The 23370-nt window shown below is 37.2% G+C and overlaps 1 protein-coding gene across 1 annotated transcript; it reads right to left on the bottom strand.

Annotated features, from left to right (window-relative positions):
- Positions 1-1795: 1795 nt before the first annotated feature.
- Positions 1796-3637, bottom strand: LOC130835845 (TBC1 domain family member 22B-like). Its single transcript, XM_057707708.1, is given in 2 exon segments — positions 1796-3454; positions 3512-3637. Coding segments are annotated over 2 exon segments (1533 nt in total). The 3' UTR covers positions 1796-2047.
- Between the last annotated feature and the right edge of the window lie 19733 nt (positions 3638-23370).

The following is a 23370-nucleotide window of genomic DNA, read 5'->3' as shown; positions in this document are numbered from 1 at the left end:
AATGGACACTGTAGTATTCTACTCTAAACCTCTTTTCAAAGCCTATGCACACATACTTCAACTTCTGGGAATATTAACTGCTCATAGCTCTCAGCTCTGCCCCTCACTGAGAATTTCCCTTGGCCACGGGAAAGCCTATTACCCAGGAGCTGAACACAGACAAGGACAGGTTGATGCAGAGAAACAAGACCCGCCCTCCATGACTCAAATAGGTACAACTACAAAAACCTATATCAGATCCAAGGATTTGCATAATAATGTTTTCAGGTGCAACTGCAGTGAAGGTTAACTTCTGCTGCCCAGTCCAGCATTCCTCATTTTCTTATAGATCACTCCAAGATCACTCCTCAATGAATATTCTGCATGTAATTTTTGATCTCAGAATCTATTTCCAGAAAATCCAGTCTAAGACACCACCCTTGAGTTCTCTAAGATATTTGGAGAACAGAGAAAATCAGAGAAATGCATACTTGATTAGATGAGACCTACCTCCCTGATATTAATGTTTGGTTCTCTAGGAATTTATCACATTCAGTGGATGTCTTTGGACCTCACCATAAAAATTAGCACACTTCTCTTGGCGAAAGTAAAGGAGAGAAATTGTAAACTCCTTTTATCAGCATTACTGATTACAAAATCTGCTACATAGCGTTTCACACATAGGGATGAATATATTTTAGTTAGTATTATGTTTATCATCTGTCAGATTTTCAGCCAGATTGCAAAAATCTTTAGAAAAGAACCATGACCCTTCACCTGTGTTTCTCAGCTTTAGTAATAATAGCCTCTGACATATGGTAGGGGTTCGACAAATTGTTTTTTTAATAAAATGATTGGATAAATTTTAAAAAGTGGTAAAACATTTAAAGTGATAATATTTTGGAAAATATCTAGAAACTGATCCATTTGTATGCTATTGGTTATCTCTTAATTTTGCACAACTCTATTAATCAACGTTGAACTCAATCATCTATGAATTTAGCTATGTCTCTAATGTCTTCATAAGACTATTAATTAGAAACTTTATCAAATGTACTCCTAAAGTCAGGATAAATTATTATGCACATCCACATATATGTGGCCACTGCAAATGACCACATAAATTGTGCACTACATAGCTACTGGGAACACCACTTTTTTTTTTTTTTTTTTTTTGCTACAAAGAAGACATTTATACATCTTTACCCATATACATAATAACACAATTTACACATAATATCTTGGAGTGGGTCATCATGGAAAAAGGGTTTGGAGAGGTAAAAAACCCCTTCTCCCTCCCCTGCCCTGATCCTTCTCAAGGGATGCTTGTATATGTGGTCACTGGGGCCCTTCCCAGCTGGTTGCTATGGGGCTAGTCTGGACACGGATATTCAGACGTGTAACTAAATGCTGATGGATGTGTATACCTACATATACACACAGATGCAGGCACACATACAGACATCTGGTGAGAAAAGGAAAAGTAAAATTCCTAGCCCTTGGGTGCAGGCCTCTTCCCAGAGGTGTAAGCATCAGTGCCTCCTCCATCTGAGAACAATGCTGCCCCTCACTGGCTCAGACTTGGGCAGAAGGGGAAGGGCTAGGAATTGGGGCCAGAGGGGAGGGGCCAGGAGTCTTTTGAAAACATAAGGCGTTTTTGACCTGTGATCAAATCAAACTATGTCACAAAAAAGCAACAGTATCATTTGGGGCTGGGAGGCAAGAGACAACCAGTCCATGTAGGGCAATGTGACTTGAAACCCTGAGCCTTCCCCTTCTTTTGTCCGGTTTCTTTTAAAGGGACAGACAACCCTGTACCTCCTTTTCTGTCCTCTCCCAGAGCTGGGCCCATCCACATGTCATGGAATACTGATAGTGGTCCAGGAGACCCATCCAGAGACATGGAGTGGTGGACAGGCACGCCAAAAAGTTAAGACCTGGGCGGCGGATGTGAGCTTTTTACAGCAGGAGTGGTTCCTGGCCGGGGTCCACGGCTCGCACAGTGGCCACAGTGATCAGATTGCCATCAGAGATGGGGGCAGTCTGGGTCCCCGAGGGGAGACAGCACCTATCGGCGGTAGTGATTGGGGGCATCGGCGAACATGTACTTGAGTCTATACGCCTCAGCGAGGAGCAGCCCAGTCTCTTCGTTGCCCCAGTGTATCGTAGGCAGGTTTTGTAGCAGCATGAGGAGACCCTGAGAGTCCTCCTCATCCAAGATCTCCTTCCTCCACTTGATCAAGAAAGCCGCACACACGTAGAGATGAAAGTGGGAGAAGCCTTCTGGTTCAGACTGGTACGTGTCCCACAGGTGGATGGTGCAGCGAAGGGGAAACTCCCGCATAAGCACGTTGTTCATCCAATGAAAGGCAAACTGCAGGTATTCGACCTCATACCTCCTGAGGTGATTATGTACCTGCTCATTGATCCGACTGACAAGCTCTTCCAGTGCCTTGACCTTCTTCTGGATCCCTGGTTGTGCGAAGGTGTAGTTATCCTGGATCCCATCCAGCAGTTTGCTCATGCACCAAAAGCTGTCGGCTTCTATGCTTCGCAGCATGTCCTGAGACAAATTGGTCACATCAAAGTTCTCCATATCCTCTTCCACATATTCTGAGAGGAAGACGACAAAGAACGGAGTGACCAGGTCATTAATTCCCTGGACATACCCGCTGGCAGAGTGTCGGATAGCCTAAATAAATAGAATTCTTTCGAAGATCTCCTGTACAAGTGGTTGCTGGAACAATGAAATGAGAGGATTCGTCCTTGGAATGTCGATGTGAATCTGTCTGTAGGTATCCTGGTGATGTTCCTCATTTCGAGAGTCACAGTACTGTTCAATGAAGCCAAAATATTCCTCCCGCGTCCGCTGCAAGGTCAACTTCCTCCTCTCAGTGTTTGCTGAGAGATAGCCCGACAGGAGTCTCCAGGTTACAGGCCGAACCTCCCTGGGAACCCCTGGCCAGCTACATTTCCTCCGTTCATCTAAGTCAGTGTTGTGGCTGGAGAGAAGCTGACGGAATTTTTCTAGGCGGGTTTTCTCCCGGACAGTCATCGGGGGTGCCCCAGACGCGTTCTGGTCCGAGATCCAGGCGACAAGGGGGAAGATAGGTCGGAGAGGGAGTGACTGCTGTTTGTGGAGTGGCTTCCTCAGGCATATATCACTGGAATTTCTGGACAGCTGGGCGTCACTGCTGGACTTTATGACCTTGTAGCTGGCAGGAACATCGGATGTTGTTGACTGGGACCGTTCTGGTTTCACCCTCAGCTTGCTATGATTTTCTAGCACTTGGGCAGCGGTTGCCAAAGCAACTTTTGAGTTCAGAGTTTGGAAAGAAAGGGAGGAAAAGTCCTCTTCCTCGTCAGTGCCAATGTTCCAGGCATCACTGGTGTTCCGGGCAAACTCATGAAAACTGGAGGCTTTCTTATTCTTCAGAGGAACCGTGCTGACTTTTGACCATTCTTTAATGAAACACTATGACTGCTTCTCCCTACAGAAGAGGATCCAGGATCCACAGTCTGCAGTACTCACCCCCAAGGGTCCATTTTTGGTGAGCCAAGGGTCCAGAGGAGGGTGCTGTGCTCCATACACAGGCTGGATGCTCCCCGGTAGCCTGGCTCTCCTCTTCCAAAACTGCTTGCTGTTCTCGGCGGCCATTGCTCCGGCCCGGGGAAGGCCTTGTAGGCGGGCCAGGGAAGTACACAACGAGATGCCCCCAGGGCCCCGCAATCGCAGCGCCAGCCCAGGCCGCTTCCCCGCTGCCGCTCACCCGCTCCCAGCTCCCGGGGGCGCCATCTTGGATGTGGGAACACCACTTAAAGGGCACCAATGAAGCTGTTCAATCAGGCAACCCTCTAAAATCTCACTGAAACGTAGTCTGTAGATCTATTTAAAAAGAAATTATTTTGTTTCTCCACCTTGTTTGTGGTGAATTAATATGGACTAATTGTGACCCTGATTTTATTTCTAACTATTCTCCATTCATATGTCAAACTTACCAGAATGTAATTTTCTTTCTGAAAACAGAACATGTGTTCATCACCAATATTGGAAAATATTGTGTTTCTCATATTTCTCAAAGATTACTTACAGTGGTTAAAATGACAGCTTATATTTAAGCATGCTATAATATAATTCTTCCAGTTCTGGAGACTTAAAACCATTTAAATGATGAACTCGGGATGTATGTGTGTGTGTGTGTCTGTATGTGCACATGAGAGCAAATGTGTGTGTACCACTCTGTAACAGTATTGTTAGTGGTCTGCTCATAGCCTCTCAAATCCCTCTATCACTTTCATATGCACATATTGTCAACTCTTAGGGCCACTTCCTGCAGTCTATTATTAGACTCTTGCCATTAGACTGTTAGGCTAGATTGGGAAGTACCTGGAAAGTTACATCTACCTAGGATAGGCACTAACCAAAGAATGATGGGGCAATGGCATAAATACACTCACATTCCTGATAACTGAGTTGTAGGTTACAATGGCTGCAGAGCCTCCTGTGGATTGAGCCCAAGTTACATTACAAGCTTTGCTTGACGTTACACCTCCAAAATTACATAATTTTGTGAACTGTGTCCCTCAGAAAAAATATATATATATTAACTCTTACTCCCCATTACCTCAGAATGTGACCTTATTTTGAAATAGGTCACAATTACCTATTTATAGAAGTAAGCAAGGTAAAATGAGGTCATTCATGTGGGCCTTGATCCAATATGACTGGTGTCCTTATAAGAAGAGGGAATAATGACACCCAGGGAGAAAACCACGTGAACATCAAGGCAGAGACTGGGTGACACATCTACAAGCCAAGAGGGTCAAAGAAAGCCAGCAAACCACCAGACGCTAAGGAAACACCTGGAAGAGGTTCTCCCTCACAGCTCTCAGAAGGAACCAACTCTGCCAACACTTTCACCTCAGATGTCTGCTCTCCAGAACTGTGAGATAATAAATTTTTGTTGATTAAGCCGCTCAGTTTGTGGCATTTTGTTACAGCAGCAGCCTTTGGAAACTAAACACTCCCTTGCCTGAAGCATTTTCCTATTCCTTCTCTCTTCACTGTGAACATTTTCTAAACAATTAGTTTTATATGAGTATCTATCTCAGTATCTGCTTCTAGAAAATTCTATCTAAGACAACTCCTAACTTGTATCTCAAATTATTTGGTGTGAGAAAAAGATTATCAGAAGAGAATTGGTAAAGAACAGTCCTCTTACAGAACAAGGCATAAGTATTTGGGAACTGAGCATTTAGCTTTCATTTCACCATCCATGAATATCATACCTTTCTCTCTAAGAGATAACAATTACCTCATTAGCTTCTACTCTTATTCTAATAACAGATTCCAGCACTTTTCTCATTAACTCAACTTATTTCTGGATATAAGTACTTTAATTCCATTCTTAGAATGTCTTGGTTTCCGTTTGCCTTTACCCTAGTTTTCTGCCTTTTCTTTCATCTTTGGAAAGTGCTTATAGATTTGAGCTTATTGCAGATTTCCTAAAACTGTCACATAGGATCCATTTGCTGTTTCCTGCTTTTCTTCTACATTACGGTCATGCAGAAATGTATCATCAGAATTTATTTCAGACCCTTTCAACACTCTTGACACGTATACTTAAGAGGTACAGATGGGATATTGGGTTCACATTTACCTTTTTCAGCTTTTCTGAAGTCAAGAGCATGTATTTGAATCTATACTAAGCAATTCTGTCCTCTCCATCCTAAATTGTAAACAGGCATAGTCACTTTAATTGAAAGGTTTCCATCACACTCACATCCCCAGCCAATTTTCTTCCCTCGTTTGAATGAAATCCAGCAACTGCCCATTTCTTTCCCCATGTAAGATGAAATTGTCAACAAGGTAAATAACAAATTTATTGGATGCATCCTTTTAGCAGAATTAGATTCCTAACAGATATTTACAGAGTTTAAGTCTTCTATTATTTCCGTACAGATGGGTTTGTGTTAATTTCAAAATCTCTTATGAATTTTTATCTGTAACCTTCATTTGATTTGAATATATATGAGTTATTCCTTGAAAACATTTATATATGTAGTACTTCCTAACAGCCAGATTTTGGCAGAGTATTATCCATAGTGTTATTAATTTTCTTTATTTTCCCTTTTTTTACCTTTACTCAAAGACTGTCTAGTTTGCTTTGTAGAGCATGTGTATAAAACAAGGCATAAAATCATAAATGTTCTCAATATATTCATCTTCTGTTATTGCTTTCTTTTAAATAATAGTCATCTTGAGTTGCCATAAGAAAATATCATAAGGTTTCCCTCGTCGCTCAGTGGTTAAGAACCTTCCTGCCAATGCACGGGATATGGGTTTGATCCCTGGTCCCGGAAGATCCCACATGCTGCAGAGCAACTAAACCCATGCACTACAACTGCTGAGCCTGCTCTCTAGAGCCCATGAGCCACAACTATTGAAGCCCGCATACCTATAGCCAGTGCTCTGCAATAAAAGAAGCCACCACAATGAGAAGCCCGTACACCACAATGAAGAGTTGTCCCCCCTGCTCCCTGCAACTAGAGAAAGTCTGAGTGCAGCAATAAAGACCCAATACAGCCAATTAATTAATTAATTAATTTATTTATTTATTAAAAAAGAAAGAAAGAAAATATCATAGGCTGGGTGGCATAAACAACAGAAATTTCTTTTCTCATACTTTTGATGGCTGGAAGTCTGAGATCAGGGTGTCAGAATGATCAGGTTCTAGTGAACGCTCTCTTCCTGCCTAGTAGATGACCACCTTCTCCCTGTGTTCTCACATGGTGGAGGAGAAGTAAGCTCCCTAGTGTCTCTTCTTATAAGGGTACTAATCCCATCATAAGAACCTCATCCTTATGACCTCATCCAAACCTAATCACCTCCCAAAGGCCACATCTCCAAATACCATCATATAAAGGGTTAGGGCTTCATCATATGAATTTTAGGGGGACATAAGTGTTCAGTCCACAACAATATCCATTGCAGTTTTCGCACTGCTCTGCTCTGCCAAGTCTTGTTAATGCCTATGAAAGCATACTATGTTAAACCTCAAGCTTACTTAATATGTTATATGAACTTCAGACATATAGACTATATATAGGTACCTTAAGTCATAATACAATTTGAAGTCCTCTGCTTGTAACCAAGCAGGACCCTATGGGGCCTTCCCAGGATAGATCTCTCCCCCCATGTCCTCTGCCTGCCTCTTGTTTGTAGAAAAGCTGTAGTCTCCCAGGCCTCCCCTGAATCACAAGAGCCTGGCTCAAGAATTAATGATTGAAAAAATTTGAACATGTAGTGACAAAAGTAGCAGTTGGGTCAGAACTGGTAAAAATGTAAACAGTCAATCAGCCACATGGCAGGCACAGAATCTTTAGTTCCTCCCTGAAGAACATAAATAACAGTATCTGATGCACATTCCTGGATTGTTTTACAGGTACTAAATCCCCCACCAAATAGTAGAAGTTAACTATATGACCATGTGCATGCAGCCCTCAGACCAGCTGGAGTCTGAGGATTGATACTGTTAACCCCTGTGACACTACCCTGCTACCTCACCATCAACCAATCAGAGAATTGTGCAGAAACTGAACACATCCCCTGTGACTCCCTTCCCTCAGTTTCCCCTTGAAACCCATAGAGAATTCTGGTCTTTTGAGCATGAGTTGCCCCATTCTCCTTTCTTGGCTCTTGCAATACACCTTTCTCTGCTCCAAACCCTGATGTTTTCATTTCTTTGGCCTCACTGTGCATTGGGCACCTGAACTTGGCTTCAACTACCCAAGTTGTTGAATGTTAACTTTTACTTGCTCCTAAGAATTAGTAGACACTGCTTCAATGTGGTCTTTATGTGTTCATGTGCATAACTGTGTATATTTGCATGTTCAATGTATTGAACATCAAATTCCAAATGAATGTTTTTCTTCTTTCCACATATATACCAATTTACATTATTCTGATTACATTGGCGAGAGTGACAATGAATTTGTTTTGCTAGTCTTCATGAGTTCCAGCTATCTCCGGCCAGGACACCATTGTTTGGTCATCACAAACCAGAGTACTGAAAATCTGTCTTCTTGCATGTGAATAAAATAATAACCTTCCATGTCCTCATTCTCTTCCAAAGTTTTGACTATCAATCTGAAGACATGACTGCTCCACAGGTGTTTCTAAGACTTTCAATTTTTTTATCCAGCTCTTCAAAGGCAATAAAGGCACACCAAGTTTGTCTCAACCAAATTACTTGTTTTAGGCATGAATCAGCATAAGTGAATTAAACTGCATGTTGTCATCCTACCTGACATTTCTGGTTTATATCTCTAAGTTCTTAGATTTATACATATCCACTTTTCTCCCATTTGGTAAAGAAACATCATCAACAACATTTTGACATAGGTACTACTTTTCAATTATTTCATGAGCTTGTCTTGTCTTACCAATTAGATTATAAGCTCACCTCTATTTATCTAGTAAATCTTTTAAACTACTGGGTTGGCCAAAAAATTCATTTGGGTTTTTCCATAATGGAAAAAAGACAAATGAACTTTTTGGCCGACCAAGTAGATTATAAGTACCTGATTAATTAGCTATGCTAATTAGGCACTTGTTTGGAAAAGTTTTTATTGATTTATTATCCAGGAAAAGAAAGTTTCTAGGTGAGTTATGATGGTATAAATTTGACATAGGATCCCTCATATTGAGTGAGAGATTGTAAGCCACTCAACTACATTATTTGCACAAAAGTCAGCTACTGATAACTGTCCCTACCAAAATTGATAATTACTTAGGGGTACCTTGCTTTTTTGAGGGTAATTATGCATATTTATTATTACTATTTTTATGATCAGGTATTAAAAATTGATTAACAGTTTTATGAAAGGTAATTGCAGCCTTGATTCTGTAGTGAAATCCTTGCAGTGGCTGAGATAGGGAGTGATACACTCATCCTGGCAGTTGGGACAGACTGGAAGACAAAGATGGAAGGCTGGCAGTTTGTAAACGAGTTCACTTTTAAGCATGGATTTCTCTCTAATACAAATGTCAACAATGCCATGTAAAAGTGGCAATGCTTGAGGAATTCTGAATTCATAATGAAACAGCATCTTTCAACTAATCCGCTGTGGCCAGACACGTAAAACACCTGCCCTCTTTGTGAATTCTGCATACTGTCTGGACTTGTTGAATGCCTTGACTTTACAGTGCTTAACGTAGAAAATGTCACCATGATTTCAAGGGGAGTTCTTCATAGTTAGGAACTGCTATAAATGACTGATTTCCATGTCAGCTTAAAATTTCCCAGCTTTATCAGTTCAATCCATATCCTTAATGTAATTTTAATGTTGCTGGGTTTTTTTATTATTATTTAATATAGTCAATGCACATACTTAACAAAACCTACTTGCGAGTGAAACATTTTCCAACTGATATTTTAGATTTACTTGATTAAGAAAAAAGTATGCTCCACAATTATAAGAATTTTCTCAGTGTTTCTTTTTGACTTCAGTATGATACACTTAATTTTATGTAAACATAGACTCATCTATTGCCGGAGCCTGCCGGCAAAATCGATCAGGTCCTTAGGCAAACACGACGCGGCTAAGAAAGACAGACAGACAGACACATAAAAGATGGGGTCGAGAGGGCCAGAAGCTCATAGGCAACTGGCAAACTTCTTTATTTTACAGTGGCTTTTTATACAGATTAAATCAGAGGAGTCATTGACAACAAGGCTAACAGAAAAATGATTCTTACTGTAGAGAACAATGTGTTTTTCCCATAACCATCTACCGTAGCGAGCATAAGACCTCCTGTTGATTGTTTCTAGATGTACTAGCAAGATCGCAGACCTATGGGCGAACATAGTGCAGCCCAGGGGATCACATGCTGTTTGTTTAAACACTTATTCAAAGGTCAGGGGTGGCGGGACAGAGAGCTATGCTTGCCTAGGCAAGCCCTTACAGTAAGGCAGCTCCCAGGGCTATGTCCTGGAGACCAAGGCCCTTGTTGGGGGCAACTACGGAAACCAGGACCCCTGTTCAAGGCGGCTCCCCGCAATCTATTGCCAGAAATGATTTTGTAAATCAATGGACAAACTGACATCAGTTCTTTGAAGTAAGATATTGAGTCATACTGACACAACATAGATTAAAAACCTTCAAAGCAAATATGCAACGTCATAGGAAGTAGAATATAGAAGGGTTTAATTTATCATGTTTGCTATGAATCAACGTTAGATTTTAGTTTGTTTTTTTACAATTTTTATATTGTATTTCTTTTTTTGTAAAATTCTCAGTTATATTAACATATACAAATAGATTCACATTTGAATGTCTTAGAAGATTCTTAAACATCTCAAAAAGAAAAAAAAAGATTCAAGGAATAAGTAAGGTTATATTTCAGAGACAAAATTTTCAATACTTGCCTGATAAATACATATAAACATGTACATAGATAATAACACACAGTTGCATATACTTACGAGCCACATTCTTTCACTGGGAAGAGAATTGTTTCTTTGTAGAATTATTATAATTCATTAAAATCAACAAACTTTTTCATTTTTGTCCAAACCAGGGAAAAAATGTACAAAATTAGGAACATAAAAGCTCGGGTCTGAAGATCACTTTTAAAATTACATAATTTAATCATCAATTCAGTGAACAATTCATCACCAAAAAGGTAAAAACTTGAAGCTCCAAGTATTTTAGCAAAGTGCTCAGGTTCACAGGACTCGTTCATGATGGAGCCTGACTGTAGCTCCTAGTTTTCTGTTTGTTTGCTTTCACATCAAAGACCATATTCTTCCTGCCAAGTAATGCTGCTTTTCAGAAACTCTTGCATGTTGGCCAGACATGTGTCATCCACATGTTTAAACATACATCCTCTAATTTCATGCAAATATTTTTCAAAAATTTTGGAGAGAGCTCTTTAAAAGATATTCATTTGCGACCTACAATAAGCTACCTGCTGTGGAACACTGAAAAAAAGTATGTGGTCTCTATGCTCATGCAGCTGCCATCTGAAGGAATGGTAGCCCTGTGCTGAGTGCTTTAACACATATGATCTTATTTTATCACTGAAGTGAAATAAGTACTGTTATTTCCTTTTTGACGTGTACAGATGGACAGCTGAGAATAGTTTGAATTTGCCCAAATTCACACAGTTTAGTAAATAGTAGAGCTGGAATCCATCTTTTCTATACCTGCCTAAGCCTCCAAGGTTCATTGCAACTAGAATTACTGATGGTCAAGAGGCACATGTTCAATATCACCCAGTACAGTAAGTCCCCTATATAAAAACCTTCAAGCTGCAGACTTTCAAAGATGTGAACGTGCATCAACGTCAGGCGTGAGTGAAATTGTAGCTTGCCCTCTGTTTTCTACTGCTGACAGTCCTTCAGCTCTACCATCTCCCACCTCCTCTCCCTCCTCCAGTCAGTAACTCTTCTTGCCTATTCACTTGATGACAGCCCCTCAATGCCAGCTGTTATACTATATTACTGTACTTTTCAAGGTACTATATTGTAAGATTAAAAATGTTTTCTTTATTTTTTGTGTTTGTTTTTTATGTATTATTTGTGTGAAAAATATTATATACCTATTACAGTACAGTACTACATAGCTGATTGTGTTAGTTGGATGCCTAGGCTAACTTTGTTGGACTTGCAAACTAATTGGAATGCAACTGGTTCATATGGAGGGGACCTACTGTATTAGGAAAATAAAAAATTAAAAAAATTAAAAAATTAAAAAAAAGAATTACTGATGGTCTTCCCCTGTAGCTTCAGGTCCTCTCCAGTATTAAAACAAAATAATAGAAACAATATGCATAACCATGTTTTGTTCCCATCTCCCTCTCAGCTACCTAAAGGAAAAATCAAGTGACTCTACAAGCCCAGCAAGCTGCTTGGTCGCTATCACCTCCTTATGTCTTCTTCCTGGCTTTAGAGTGAGCCCGTAAGGATGAGAGGTGGACTCCTGCATGGCAACAAATTAATGAATTAATAAATCCCCTTGCACTCCATCTTCATGCTTATCCAGTCCAAAGGATAAGGTTTCTGACCAGAACCGTCTCTTTAGTAGTTACTTTGATTAGCATTACCATACTCTTCTCTGAAGTCAAAGTTCTGACCAGAAACCTAGGATACTGTTAGTGATACTATTAAGTTGCTGCTACTGCTATTTCTACCACTTTTCCACCACTCCTATTTATTTACCATTATAAAATTCTCATGGTTCTTACGGGAATCCCTTTCCATAACAGACACCTATGTTTCCAACCAAGTAACTACATTCCTAGCAAATTAAATGAAATTTTGCTAATTCTTGAGTCCCAAATACCTACCATTATTTGTAATCACCAATACTGGTTCTGGAAGCCTTACTAACTGAGGCAACATTGACCATTTCTTATATTTTGGCAAGTTGCCTTGCTTTGAATATCATGACATTTCTTGACTACTTGTATTTTCTTTGAAGTCAAATGTTGTTAGAAGCCCAGACCTTTAAGACACTCCTGCATCTCATCAAATACACACACACACACACACACACACACACAACACCAGATCTGGGATGCTGCAATTTTCAACACAAGTCTAAAACCAAACTTTTTCTTTTTAATTCTAAGCTTATCCTCTCTTCATCAGCTCTGTGTCTCTGTGCCTGATGGCAACACTGGCTCTGATGTGGGTAATTTAATCTTGCTTTTCCAGACTCTGTCCTACTGCTTTTCATTTATGATTGTAGCTTGTTTTCTTTCTCCCAGATCTAGCTGTTCAGAATGGTGCAAGACTAACCATAGCCTGGCTTGGTTACTTGTAGCATTGTCTGAATTCTTATTTATTATCTGTTAAACTAGATTATTTTACTACTCACACCATACCACAATTCATGTTTTATTCTTTATTCCAGGACATCATGCAAATTCATAAAAAATACTTCTCTAAAATTTAGGTACACTGTATTTGTGGATTTATTCTGATCTTTAGCCTTGATAGACTGCCAAAGGGAGAAATTAAAGAACAAAAAAATTATTTTTGCCAGGTACACCCAATGAAGATGCATTCAGTGCCCTAAAAGGAGATCATAAAAGTCATTTTGTCATATTTCATTCTCAGTGACTCCATACTGGTTTTGAATAATTGTTACTTTTTATAAGTCAGTCTTAATTTGTCCTAGATTTGGTCTGAGATCAACACTAAGCTCACTAATTAATCACTGTAAGTTAACCTATCTCTCTTTCTTTCATCTTATTTTATAAATTGTTACTGTTGTTGCTATTATGATTATTTTCAGAAACATTCACTAGTATTTTAGCTCCTTTTCTGCTCTTTAAAACGCCAGATAACAGTTATAATGGACTGACTGTCTTATGGGCAAACTACTTCATTGTTTTGAGATACATTTCATCTGAGACAGGAGAGCTGAACTTATTCAGAGCGACTATTAGAATCTTTTCACCCACTTTGAACTTAAATCCCTCTCAACAACATTCATTCTCTCCTTTTTAGTTCGTAGATCACTCACAATGACAGAGAAGACAAGTAAAATAGAGTTGAGTGGTTTCACCTTCTCTTTGTCACTTATCAACATTCAATCATCAGCTGCAGGAGGCACGCCTATCCCTTTGTTCTTTTTTCAGATACAATTTAAAAGCCCCTCAAATTTGTTATGTGTTTTTCCTTGGAATGCCTTGCAAAACTCAACTGCCTTGAAACGTCACCATCTTAGTGCATTTTCTCTGGCCTGGTCCTGTCAAATATTCTGTGCTGGCTGTACTCTCCTCTTCACAACTTCCCGACAGAGCCTTTTAGCATTTAGTAATTTTTGAATTGTGAATTCTGGTACTTGATGTTCACGAGCATAGGAAATTTTATGTTTTGAAGCTGAATTGTCAATATGGAGCTATATTTGGAGAGAATTGTCTGAGTAGCTCAGAGCAGCACTGACCTCTCAAAAGGCTCAGTTTTTTGTAGGGAGTGGAGGAGACTTGAAGAAATGGGAGGGATAATGCAGGGTAAGGGAAAATAGAACAGAACTTTAAGGGAGATAGAGGTTACAAGAGTCTGGTAGAAGGGAGGAATAATGTGGAAATTTTTAAAAGTTATAAGATATAAATATGTGTTTGTGGATGTGTGTGTATGTATATATAATTTTCTATGCATCTATCTAGTGAATATCTGGACATATTGATCTTGATTAACTAAGAAGAATTATCCTCCCTTTTTAACTATCCCATTTTCCACATTCATTTTTATTTTTTTTTTAATTTTTTTAAATGTATTCATTTTATTTTTATTTATTGGCTGCATTTGATCTTCACTGTTGCGCACAGATTTTCTGTAGTTGTGGTGAGCGAGGGCTACTCTTCGTTGTGGTGCGCAGGCTTCTCATTGTGGTAGCTTCTCTTGTTGCAGAGCACGGACCCTAGGCACACAGGCTTCAGTAGTTGTGGAGCATGGGCTCATTAGTTATGGCTCACAGGCTCTAGAACACAGGCTCAGTATTTGTGGTACACAGGCTTAGTTGCTTCGTGGAATGTGGGATCTTCCTGGACCAGGGGTCGAACCCGTGTCCCCTGCATTGGCAGGCGGATTCTTAACCACTATGCTACCAGGGAAGCCCCACAGTCATTTTAAAATAAAGACAGTTTTATTTCCTTGAAATGTTAATTGCTAATAAGTGAAATATAGTTTTATCACTTTCCTATTACTACTAAATTGCTCTTTTTTATGCAAGTAAACATGGGGGTAAAGGGTTTTATTCTTCATGTTATTAGTTTTGCATTAGATTTTCCATTGTAATGTGTTGTAAAATCATTAGAGAAGATATTTTGGTAGACATTGGAAACTTACTTTCATTTCATCCCATAAATATATAACTATCTATCAGTAAATATTTTATGCATGTTATATTTTAACTATGAATGTAAATCAATGAATTATAAATAAAATATCCAAGTATATCATAAGAACATGTGCATAATTTTGTTTGTATATTTTAGGTTTTCTTCATATTTTACTATCAGTCATAACTGCTGAATACATATTAAGCTAAAGATTTATTAGTCTTTTCACAGGTTATGTGTTTGATTTGTAAAAAGAAAGTTTAATATTTAGCAGTTGGTTAAAATATTGATATTGTCTAAAATCAAACCATATTTTGTAAAACTTTTTTCTTGGTAAAATCAGAAATTAATATTTCTGTGAATTCTTAAAACTACAAAATCCAAGTTTTTGGCTAGAGTTTTATAATTACTTAAGCATGATTAAAATAAGCATTGTGTTGACATAGTTATTGGTTTCTGTCACAGGGAAGAACTCTTGTTTCCTTTGCCTGGGGTGCATATTTGTACATTGGCTTTCCTTTCATTAAATTCTAGTTCACAGCTGAAAACTAAAGTACTGCCTGATTTTGTAAACAGATTTGTAAACTTCCTGAAACTGCAGTTTTGGATCATTTTAATGATTAAGATATCAGAAATCCACCAGTTCTGAAATCAAAGTGACTTGGGCAGTAAATTTACCAGGAGACTAAAACTCTAAGCTCCTTTAGCAACCATAACTCTCAGGTAAAAATTTGGTCCCTAGAGGTATTGTGTTCTGTTTTTGTTTGTTTTTAAAACAATTTTTAGGAAGTTAGCTTTTCTTTCCTGTCTTAGAGTTATATCCTAGGTACACGTATAAGACAACGGCAACATACTGTTTCTGAGGGCACCTAGGAAAATGAAGAAATTGACTGACCATCATCCTGTCTGAATGGCCATCCATTGCAGGAATATTACAGACCTAATTCTTGCTTGGTGTGAGAAGTTGAATTATAGGAGTTCCAAAATCTAAGAGTCTATATAACTGTAATATTTTTTAATATATGTGAAGAAAAAATGGAGGTCTGCATATGTGGGGAAGCTAGAGGCAGGGGTTACACAGTTTAATAATGATGATCATTGTGCCCCCATGTGGTTTCCTCATTTCCTCAGGAGCCCAATTCTCATCTGCATCAGATTCGAGCATAGGGCAAAGAGAAAGTGCCATTTCCAACATCGCTCTGTGCCCAGGAAGCCATCCTGCCTCTGTTTCTTGATGCGAAGTCAAGGAACAGACTGAAGTTGCTGTTTTCTTGTTTTGTTTTGTTTTTTTCTTTAACCCCAAACTCTTTCACTAAACTCCTAACTTTGGGGAAATATAGTTAAACAAGATGATCATGAAGATATCTAACCTATTATGATTCTAAAAATTCTTCTCCCCAAGTTTAAGGTCATGCACCCTGGGGTGGAGAGAATCAAGCTCATGTTGTTTATCCCAGGTAACTATAAAAAGTGGGAACTTCTAAGTTTCACATCCAACAATTAGCTACTTTTCTCTTTACTACTGTGAGTATAATTGGATTTGAATGAACAGGATAAATATAAGAACAGTCTCTATATGGGGTAGCTGAAAAATTCAGTAACCTGAATCCAATGTAAGCATATATACTTTGTTAAAATAATATAAATATTAAGGAAAATATAATAATCAAACTCACATTAATGTCAACATTCTTATAGCAATCTCTACCTTGCTGTTTAATATGTATCTCTCTAACTTTAATTCTATATAATGTTAACTGAAGTATTTTCTGTGGTTTTTATTTCTTCTGATCCTTTAAAAACAACCTAGCTCATTATTAACACGTAAGTTTTATACATGACTATTGTCAGAGGTTATTGAAAAAAGAATGAATGAAATGGATAACTGGTAAAACTCAAATCTAATTCTAACAAATTTTTAGGTACATTTCAAACTATTTTAAGTCAATCCAAGTTTAAAAACCAAACAAAATGTACTTCAGGGTACTAGAGATGGTAACTTCCATCTTTTCAACTATTTAAAGGAAGAGAGCCCATTTTCTTATACAAGAAAAATCTTTCTATTCATACTTGAGATTCCATATCCTCGGACCTGCATCTAAGTTATTTACCCCTAATAACTTTTTTTCAATGTGTAAATTGCTTAAGATGCTTTATTTTTAACTACAGCATCAAAACGAAAGTGTTTCCTCTTCTCTCATCCTTCTGGCTACAATCTATCTCCTTTGTCTGATAATTAAGCTTTTAACCTGACTTTTCCTTGGTAACACCATTGAAACTGATTTGGTAAAGTGCATTATTAAATGTCTCATTATTGACAAAGGCAAGGAATACACTTTCATCCCAATCTGACCTAATATTTCTATGGTAATTGAAATTGAAGCCCACGTTCATTTTTAGCACTATTATGTATCATCTGTGTCTCTTAACTGCCATGATATTTTTTTTCTGGATTTTTCTTTCCTTTTCAGAGTGCTTCTCCAACTATACAGGTTTAGATTTTTTCACATTAAGTTTTAACCATTGGCTTTTTCTTCTTTGCTCTGTTTTGCTCTTTTCATCTAGTCTCATTTCAGTTTATACGCTTATTTAAAGAGCTCTTTTAATTCCTGACATCAATCACCTATAAAGCAATTATTTCTAAATCTGCAACTCAAAGCAAACCTCCCACTTGAACTCAGTCATTGCATTTCTCTCTCCTTAATGGGCCTCTCTGTATATGGATATTTAAATGGTATCTCGAGTTTATGCTCCAAAATGAATTAATAACCCCATAACAACTTCTTTGGTGACCCCTCCTTCCATTCTTATAGTTGTGTTAATGAAAGGCACTCGTCTAAATTCACAGCCCTCTCTTAATTACTTGAACACAGTTAAAATATTTGTTTCAGCCTCCTTTGCTCTTAGATGTGGCCATAGGATGGAGTTCCAATAGATGTAATGGGAGAGGGAGTAATATATTCTATTTATACACATGGCCAGAGACACCCTCCGTATATTCTCTTTTATTCTAATTTTCTTTAACTTTGAAGGAAACTTGAGACAAACTTGATTGTTAGAAGTTGGAAATTAGGAAAATCTCTGTCCGTTTAAGGACCTGAATGATTGTATTGAAGAGAGCTGTGCCACACAATTCCATTTTATGAGTAAGGAATAACCTCCTATTGTATTATACCATTAGTCATATGAGGGACTTTATTATTTTGAATACCATAAAAATAAAGATAGCTAAGCCCATAACTTGGAGGTCATTGTAGACCTATGCATTTCTCTGATTTGATCACATGTAGATGCTTGTGTACACACACACATCTATCTATCAAGCTAGCTAGCTAGCTATCATCTGTTCATCCTATTGATCCCTTTAGATCCCCACCATCATTTAATTCAGGTATTCACTTTTTCTTAGCTAAAAACTTTCAGTGGACCCTTAATAGGTCTCCGTGAACAAAGCATCGTCCCTGCTTATCCCCCATCTCCCCTCAATCCTGTATTCAAAATAATTCTTCATAAATAAATGCTTAGTTATTTAACTCACCTACTCAAAATATTCAATTATTGCCATTATTTTCTATTAATCTAATATTTATTGAATACTATGATTCAGGCATTCCTAGTTAAATCGAGGTATAAATAATCATAATCCTCATTTTAAGAAAATATATTAATGAGAATTAGACATACAAATAACTATAAAAACACAGACTTTCTCCCCTTTTACATAGGATAAAAGCCAAATCCCTTGGCATGACGTGAGAGGACTTGGTGAATTTCTAGTAGTTATTAAGCAGATGTTTTGAGAGCATTTGGGAGAAAAAGCAATGATCATTAGGAGCCAGCATGGGCTCACAAAGAATAACTTCTTTTTTGATAGAGTTGCTAGACTGGCAAATTAGGTGAATTTTATAGACAAACTTTGTTTATTTCAGTAAAGCTATGTTTGTCCTCAGGAAAGTTCTTTCATTGATATCCTTGGGAGAAGATGGGACAATATTAATTGGAAGGCAAAATATTAGAATATTGATTGATGGATACATTATAATTAAATGTCTTCGTATATTTGTCACTAAGTTGTTCCCAAAGAGGTTGATCATAGACATAATGTAATCCAAAGTATTCATTATTAATATTTAAACTAGGACCATTCTGTGGAATGGATTTGATAGTAGAGAAACTGGAGACAATTGGACCAGTTGTCACTGTGCCATCCAAAGTGGTAGACAATAGCTGCATGGGACTATTTAGCACTTGAAATGTGGTTAGCATCACTAAGGAACTACGTTTTTAATCTCATTAAGTTTCACTCAAAGTTGAATACCCACGTGTGGGCATAATGGACAAAAGATATCTAGCAGTTTTCCATCATCACAGAAAGTTCTACTGGATATTACTGGTGTGATAGACATAAGATAAACATGAACAATAGTGATGGATTTGTGATAGAAAAACTAATTCAAATACAGAAATTATTTAAAAGAACAGTTTAATGGGCCTTTGCAACTGATTGAAAAATCGAGTTTGAGTGAATCAAGAAGCCCCTCCAGCTAGGGGCTGGACTGATGCCTGAAAAGGAAATCTTTAGAATGCACACTTTTAAACTACTTAGAAGAAGGTAATGATACATGAAGAAAACATTTACACATATTCAGTAGCACAGGTAAATTTAGACCTGTGATGGTAAAATTATTTAATATTTAGCCAGTGCTTATTGCATGTGGGCTACTATGGAAGCACTTAATATATCGATTTTTTTAATCCTCACTTGCAGTCCTATGATATATTGCTAATTCAATGTGTAACATCATTATTACCACATTTCACATATGCAGAATCAAAGCCTTAGAAAAGTTAAATATCATATTTACAAGATTACAAAGCTAGATAACGACCTAGCAGGGATTTCAACCCTTATCTATCCAATATCAGTATCCAAATTTTTAATCACCAGACACCACTGCTTTGTATTCTATAAGATGCTGCTCAAAGAGTCTTGTCTAACACATTCTTCCTTTAGTAAAGTCTAGTGTGAGAGGTAGTTGACATCTGAGAATATGCAGTGCATAATCAGTAATACAGACACTACAAAATCTATAATAAATCTGATACTCTTATTTTTTCTGAACACATGTTAAAAGCCCTTACTTGCATTTTGTGTAGTAAACACTCAGCATGAATTTATTTCAGCAAAATTAAGTTCTATAATTAATATGAACTGCAAATTAAAATATATAGCATTAACATTATAATAACTCTAAAATAAATGATTTTATTTTAAGTCCACCTTGTAACAGCTTTATTTCTCATGAGTAAAATCTGAGAACTGCAAAGCTTGTACATCGATAAATATGTTATCATGGGTATACAGTTTGGATTTTTATTTTTAATTTCCAATCTCCTCATATTTTTTAACCCAAATCAAGAAATTATTCAAACTTATCACTATCTGTATTCCAACCCCAGAGTGTCCTGCACATGTTAATACATAATTTGAATTAATAATTTATTACACACTTGCCTTATGAAAAAGAGTAAAACATTTTGCAGTTGTAATTAAATGATTAGGGCTAAAATACCTTTGTATTTCCCCAGGCTCTCAATAATAGAAGGAGGCAACACCTTGAAGAAAAGGAACCCATGTCTTGATCTTTGCCTCTCTGCTAGTAAGATGCTTGCTTAGAACATAATCTAGCAGATTTGTACCTCTCAGAAAGTCTGTTTCATATGAATCTGATTGTTAAATAGGTATTTGGTTGGCAGAAACATTCTGTGACTTGGAGATAAAACCCAGAGTATAAAGAGCAATTCATTTTCAAATGAAAGAGGTGGATTAGGTGTTTATTGATGCTATACGAGATAGTATTGCTACTTGTCTCTTCAGCTTTTTTTTTTTTTTTCTGATGCTATCCTTGGAAATAGAGCTCACCTTTCCTCATCATAACTGGAGCAACAAAAACTATGCAGAAGAGGAGGCATTGTAAAATTGGTAAAGTTTGCTAGCAAAAAGAAAGGACCAAGGATTTTAATTCTCTTTAGAGAAAAGATGCTTGGAACTGGAAGCAGGATTAAGAGATGGGCAGGTCCCTAAAGGGAGTGAATTGTTTTAAGTGAGAGAATAAGGAGAAAGTGAAAGTGAGGAAGCATGCATGTGGTTCTCATTCTGAAGACCCAAGTCCTCTGCCTTTACGGGTACAATCAAACAAGGACTAGGCCTAACTTCTCTATTCTTTTTTGCCCTACCTCTCTCAGCTTTGGTACAATTCCAAGACCCTTAGAGAAATAAATATTTCAACTCATATTACTGTTCACTAGTGATAATTCAAACTCTTTTTCCAAACCTGAGAGATAAGCAAGAGTATGTGACTGAAATTTTTATTATGTTTGAGAATTTTCTGATAGTTGCTGGGTTGCGGGAGTAAAAAAGGAAGAAAGAAATTTGCAACTGACGTATCAATTAGTGAACCCCTATCCAGCACTATTAGAATAAAATTTTCTTGCTTAGTATGTCTGATCAGCAGCTACAGATGCATCCCTGATTATTTGTTGCTTACTGCATTTAAGAGCCACAGTTTATTGCTTATTATTTCTGATTAATGGTCCACACCTGACACCCCCAGGCGATGGCTCCAAGTTGTCATGAGTGAAGTTAACCAATATCATACTTAAGCTTTCTCCCCACAAACCTTTGTTAAATTTTCTCACAATTTAGTCTTCTTGCTGGTCACGTTGTTAGTACATTTTTGACACATGCATAAGATACATTTTTCTATAACTTTTGGGTAAATAGAGGCCATGCAGGACAACTACAGGGTAGTTATCTGGGAGTCATCGGAAGGGGTGTTGGCTGAAGCTTCAGTAAGGATCTGGTGGCAAGCAGAAACCACCCAGCAGCTACCTCCATCTGACAACCCAACCCATAGTCTACTTCTGTATATACATTCCACAGGACTGAGATTCTTAGATAAAATACAGCATGCCCAGTGAAATTTGAATGTAAGGTATATTTGTTTCACTCTAATGTATGGGATAAACATACATTAAAAATTATTTGTCATTTATCTCAAATTACTGGCATGCTTTGGTTCACAGATCAGAGAAGAATGCCTGAATACAGGTTATGTAAGCTGCCTAACAATCTTTCAAGGATGGAAATGACATCTTCCAAGACATTCCTTTGGAGAAAATGTAGGATAAAGTGTAGCTAGTGCCATAAGAACAAAAAGAGAGGCACTGTAAGGGTAGTAAGAGAATTATAGGGCCTATAATCAGCTATGTCCTTTTTGGGATTGTGCTCTTATAGAAATTTGAATAGAGTACTCAGGCATGGACCCTGCTACACGGGGTCATGTTGGTTCACATTTCATCAGAAAAAAATAATAAACAAATTATAATTCTCTTCATCTATATACTAACTATTGCAAGTGAAGCAATTTATATAATTTTACACGGAAATGAAATGGAATTCAGAATGCAAGTTTTTCCTCTGATTAACTTAGCAATATAGACCATGTTATTTAATTGCTCCAAACCACACTTTTCTCATCTTAAATCAGTAAAGCAATATTGTCGATCTAAGGGCTATAAAGAGATTTCATATAAGTAATTAATGTGTACTCGACTCAGTGCTTGGATTATATTAAGCACTCAATAGTGTTTAACTAGCATTACTAAGAAGATATAGCTATAAAGTATAAATGAAATATGTTAGCAATTATTTTTTTACACAAATAGATATTTTTAACCAAAATAGACTTCAGTCTATCACAGTATCCTTTACTTTTAAGGCAGTATTCTCAGGCAGAATAAATTTTCAAAAGTATTTTGCTAGAGAAATGAATGTAGTCAGATAATTCAATTTAATCATATAACTTATTGTCCTGTGACAACAACTCAGAACCTGGTTCTATCATCTTGCCTGAGATTTCCTCTTTCTTCAGGTCTGATTGAATTTCAATTAGTAAATCTATGATGGAAGATGAAAAACTTTTCTCTTAGTTAAATATCCATATGTTATTCTAAAAAATTGAATTTATTTTATGTTTTAACTTTTTTAACTATTGTGAATATGAAATTATTACTTTTCATATCCAGATTAAGAAGAAAATCATTCTGAAAATAGAAAACATGATTACTATAATTATACAGTAAATCAAAACTAAATTATTGCTAAAACTATTGTTTTAATAGCATAATTTGTTTTATTATTCATAATTAAAAGAGGAAACTATTAGTGAAATAAAATAAATTCTTGCCTCCAAATTTTCATATTTAATATTGTTCTTGCTAGCACTTGTGTATATATCCACCATAACTCAGTAGCTAAAAAAGATAAGGGAACTTTCCCTTTCACACCAACAGAAACTGACTTCTGAAGTAAAACTTCTTCATATATCTAGTCTCTTCACAATAGGAATTGATGATCTATTATTTCATAGGGTTTGGGACTTATGACAAGAATATCTGGTAATTCAGAAAATTAAATTGTATGTGGATGAATAAGAATAAATTCTGTACAAAAACAAAGAGAGAGAAATTCA

The sequence above is a fragment of the Hippopotamus amphibius genome, chromosome 14 (assembly GCF_030028045.1).
Source record: "Hippopotamus amphibius kiboko isolate mHipAmp2 chromosome 14, mHipAmp2.hap2, whole genome shotgun sequence".
Classification (NCBI taxonomy): domain Eukaryota; kingdom Metazoa; phylum Chordata; class Mammalia; order Artiodactyla; family Hippopotamidae; genus Hippopotamus; species Hippopotamus amphibius.
Note: the sequence above shows the minus strand (reverse complement) of the source record. Positions and strands in the feature narration are given on the sequence as shown.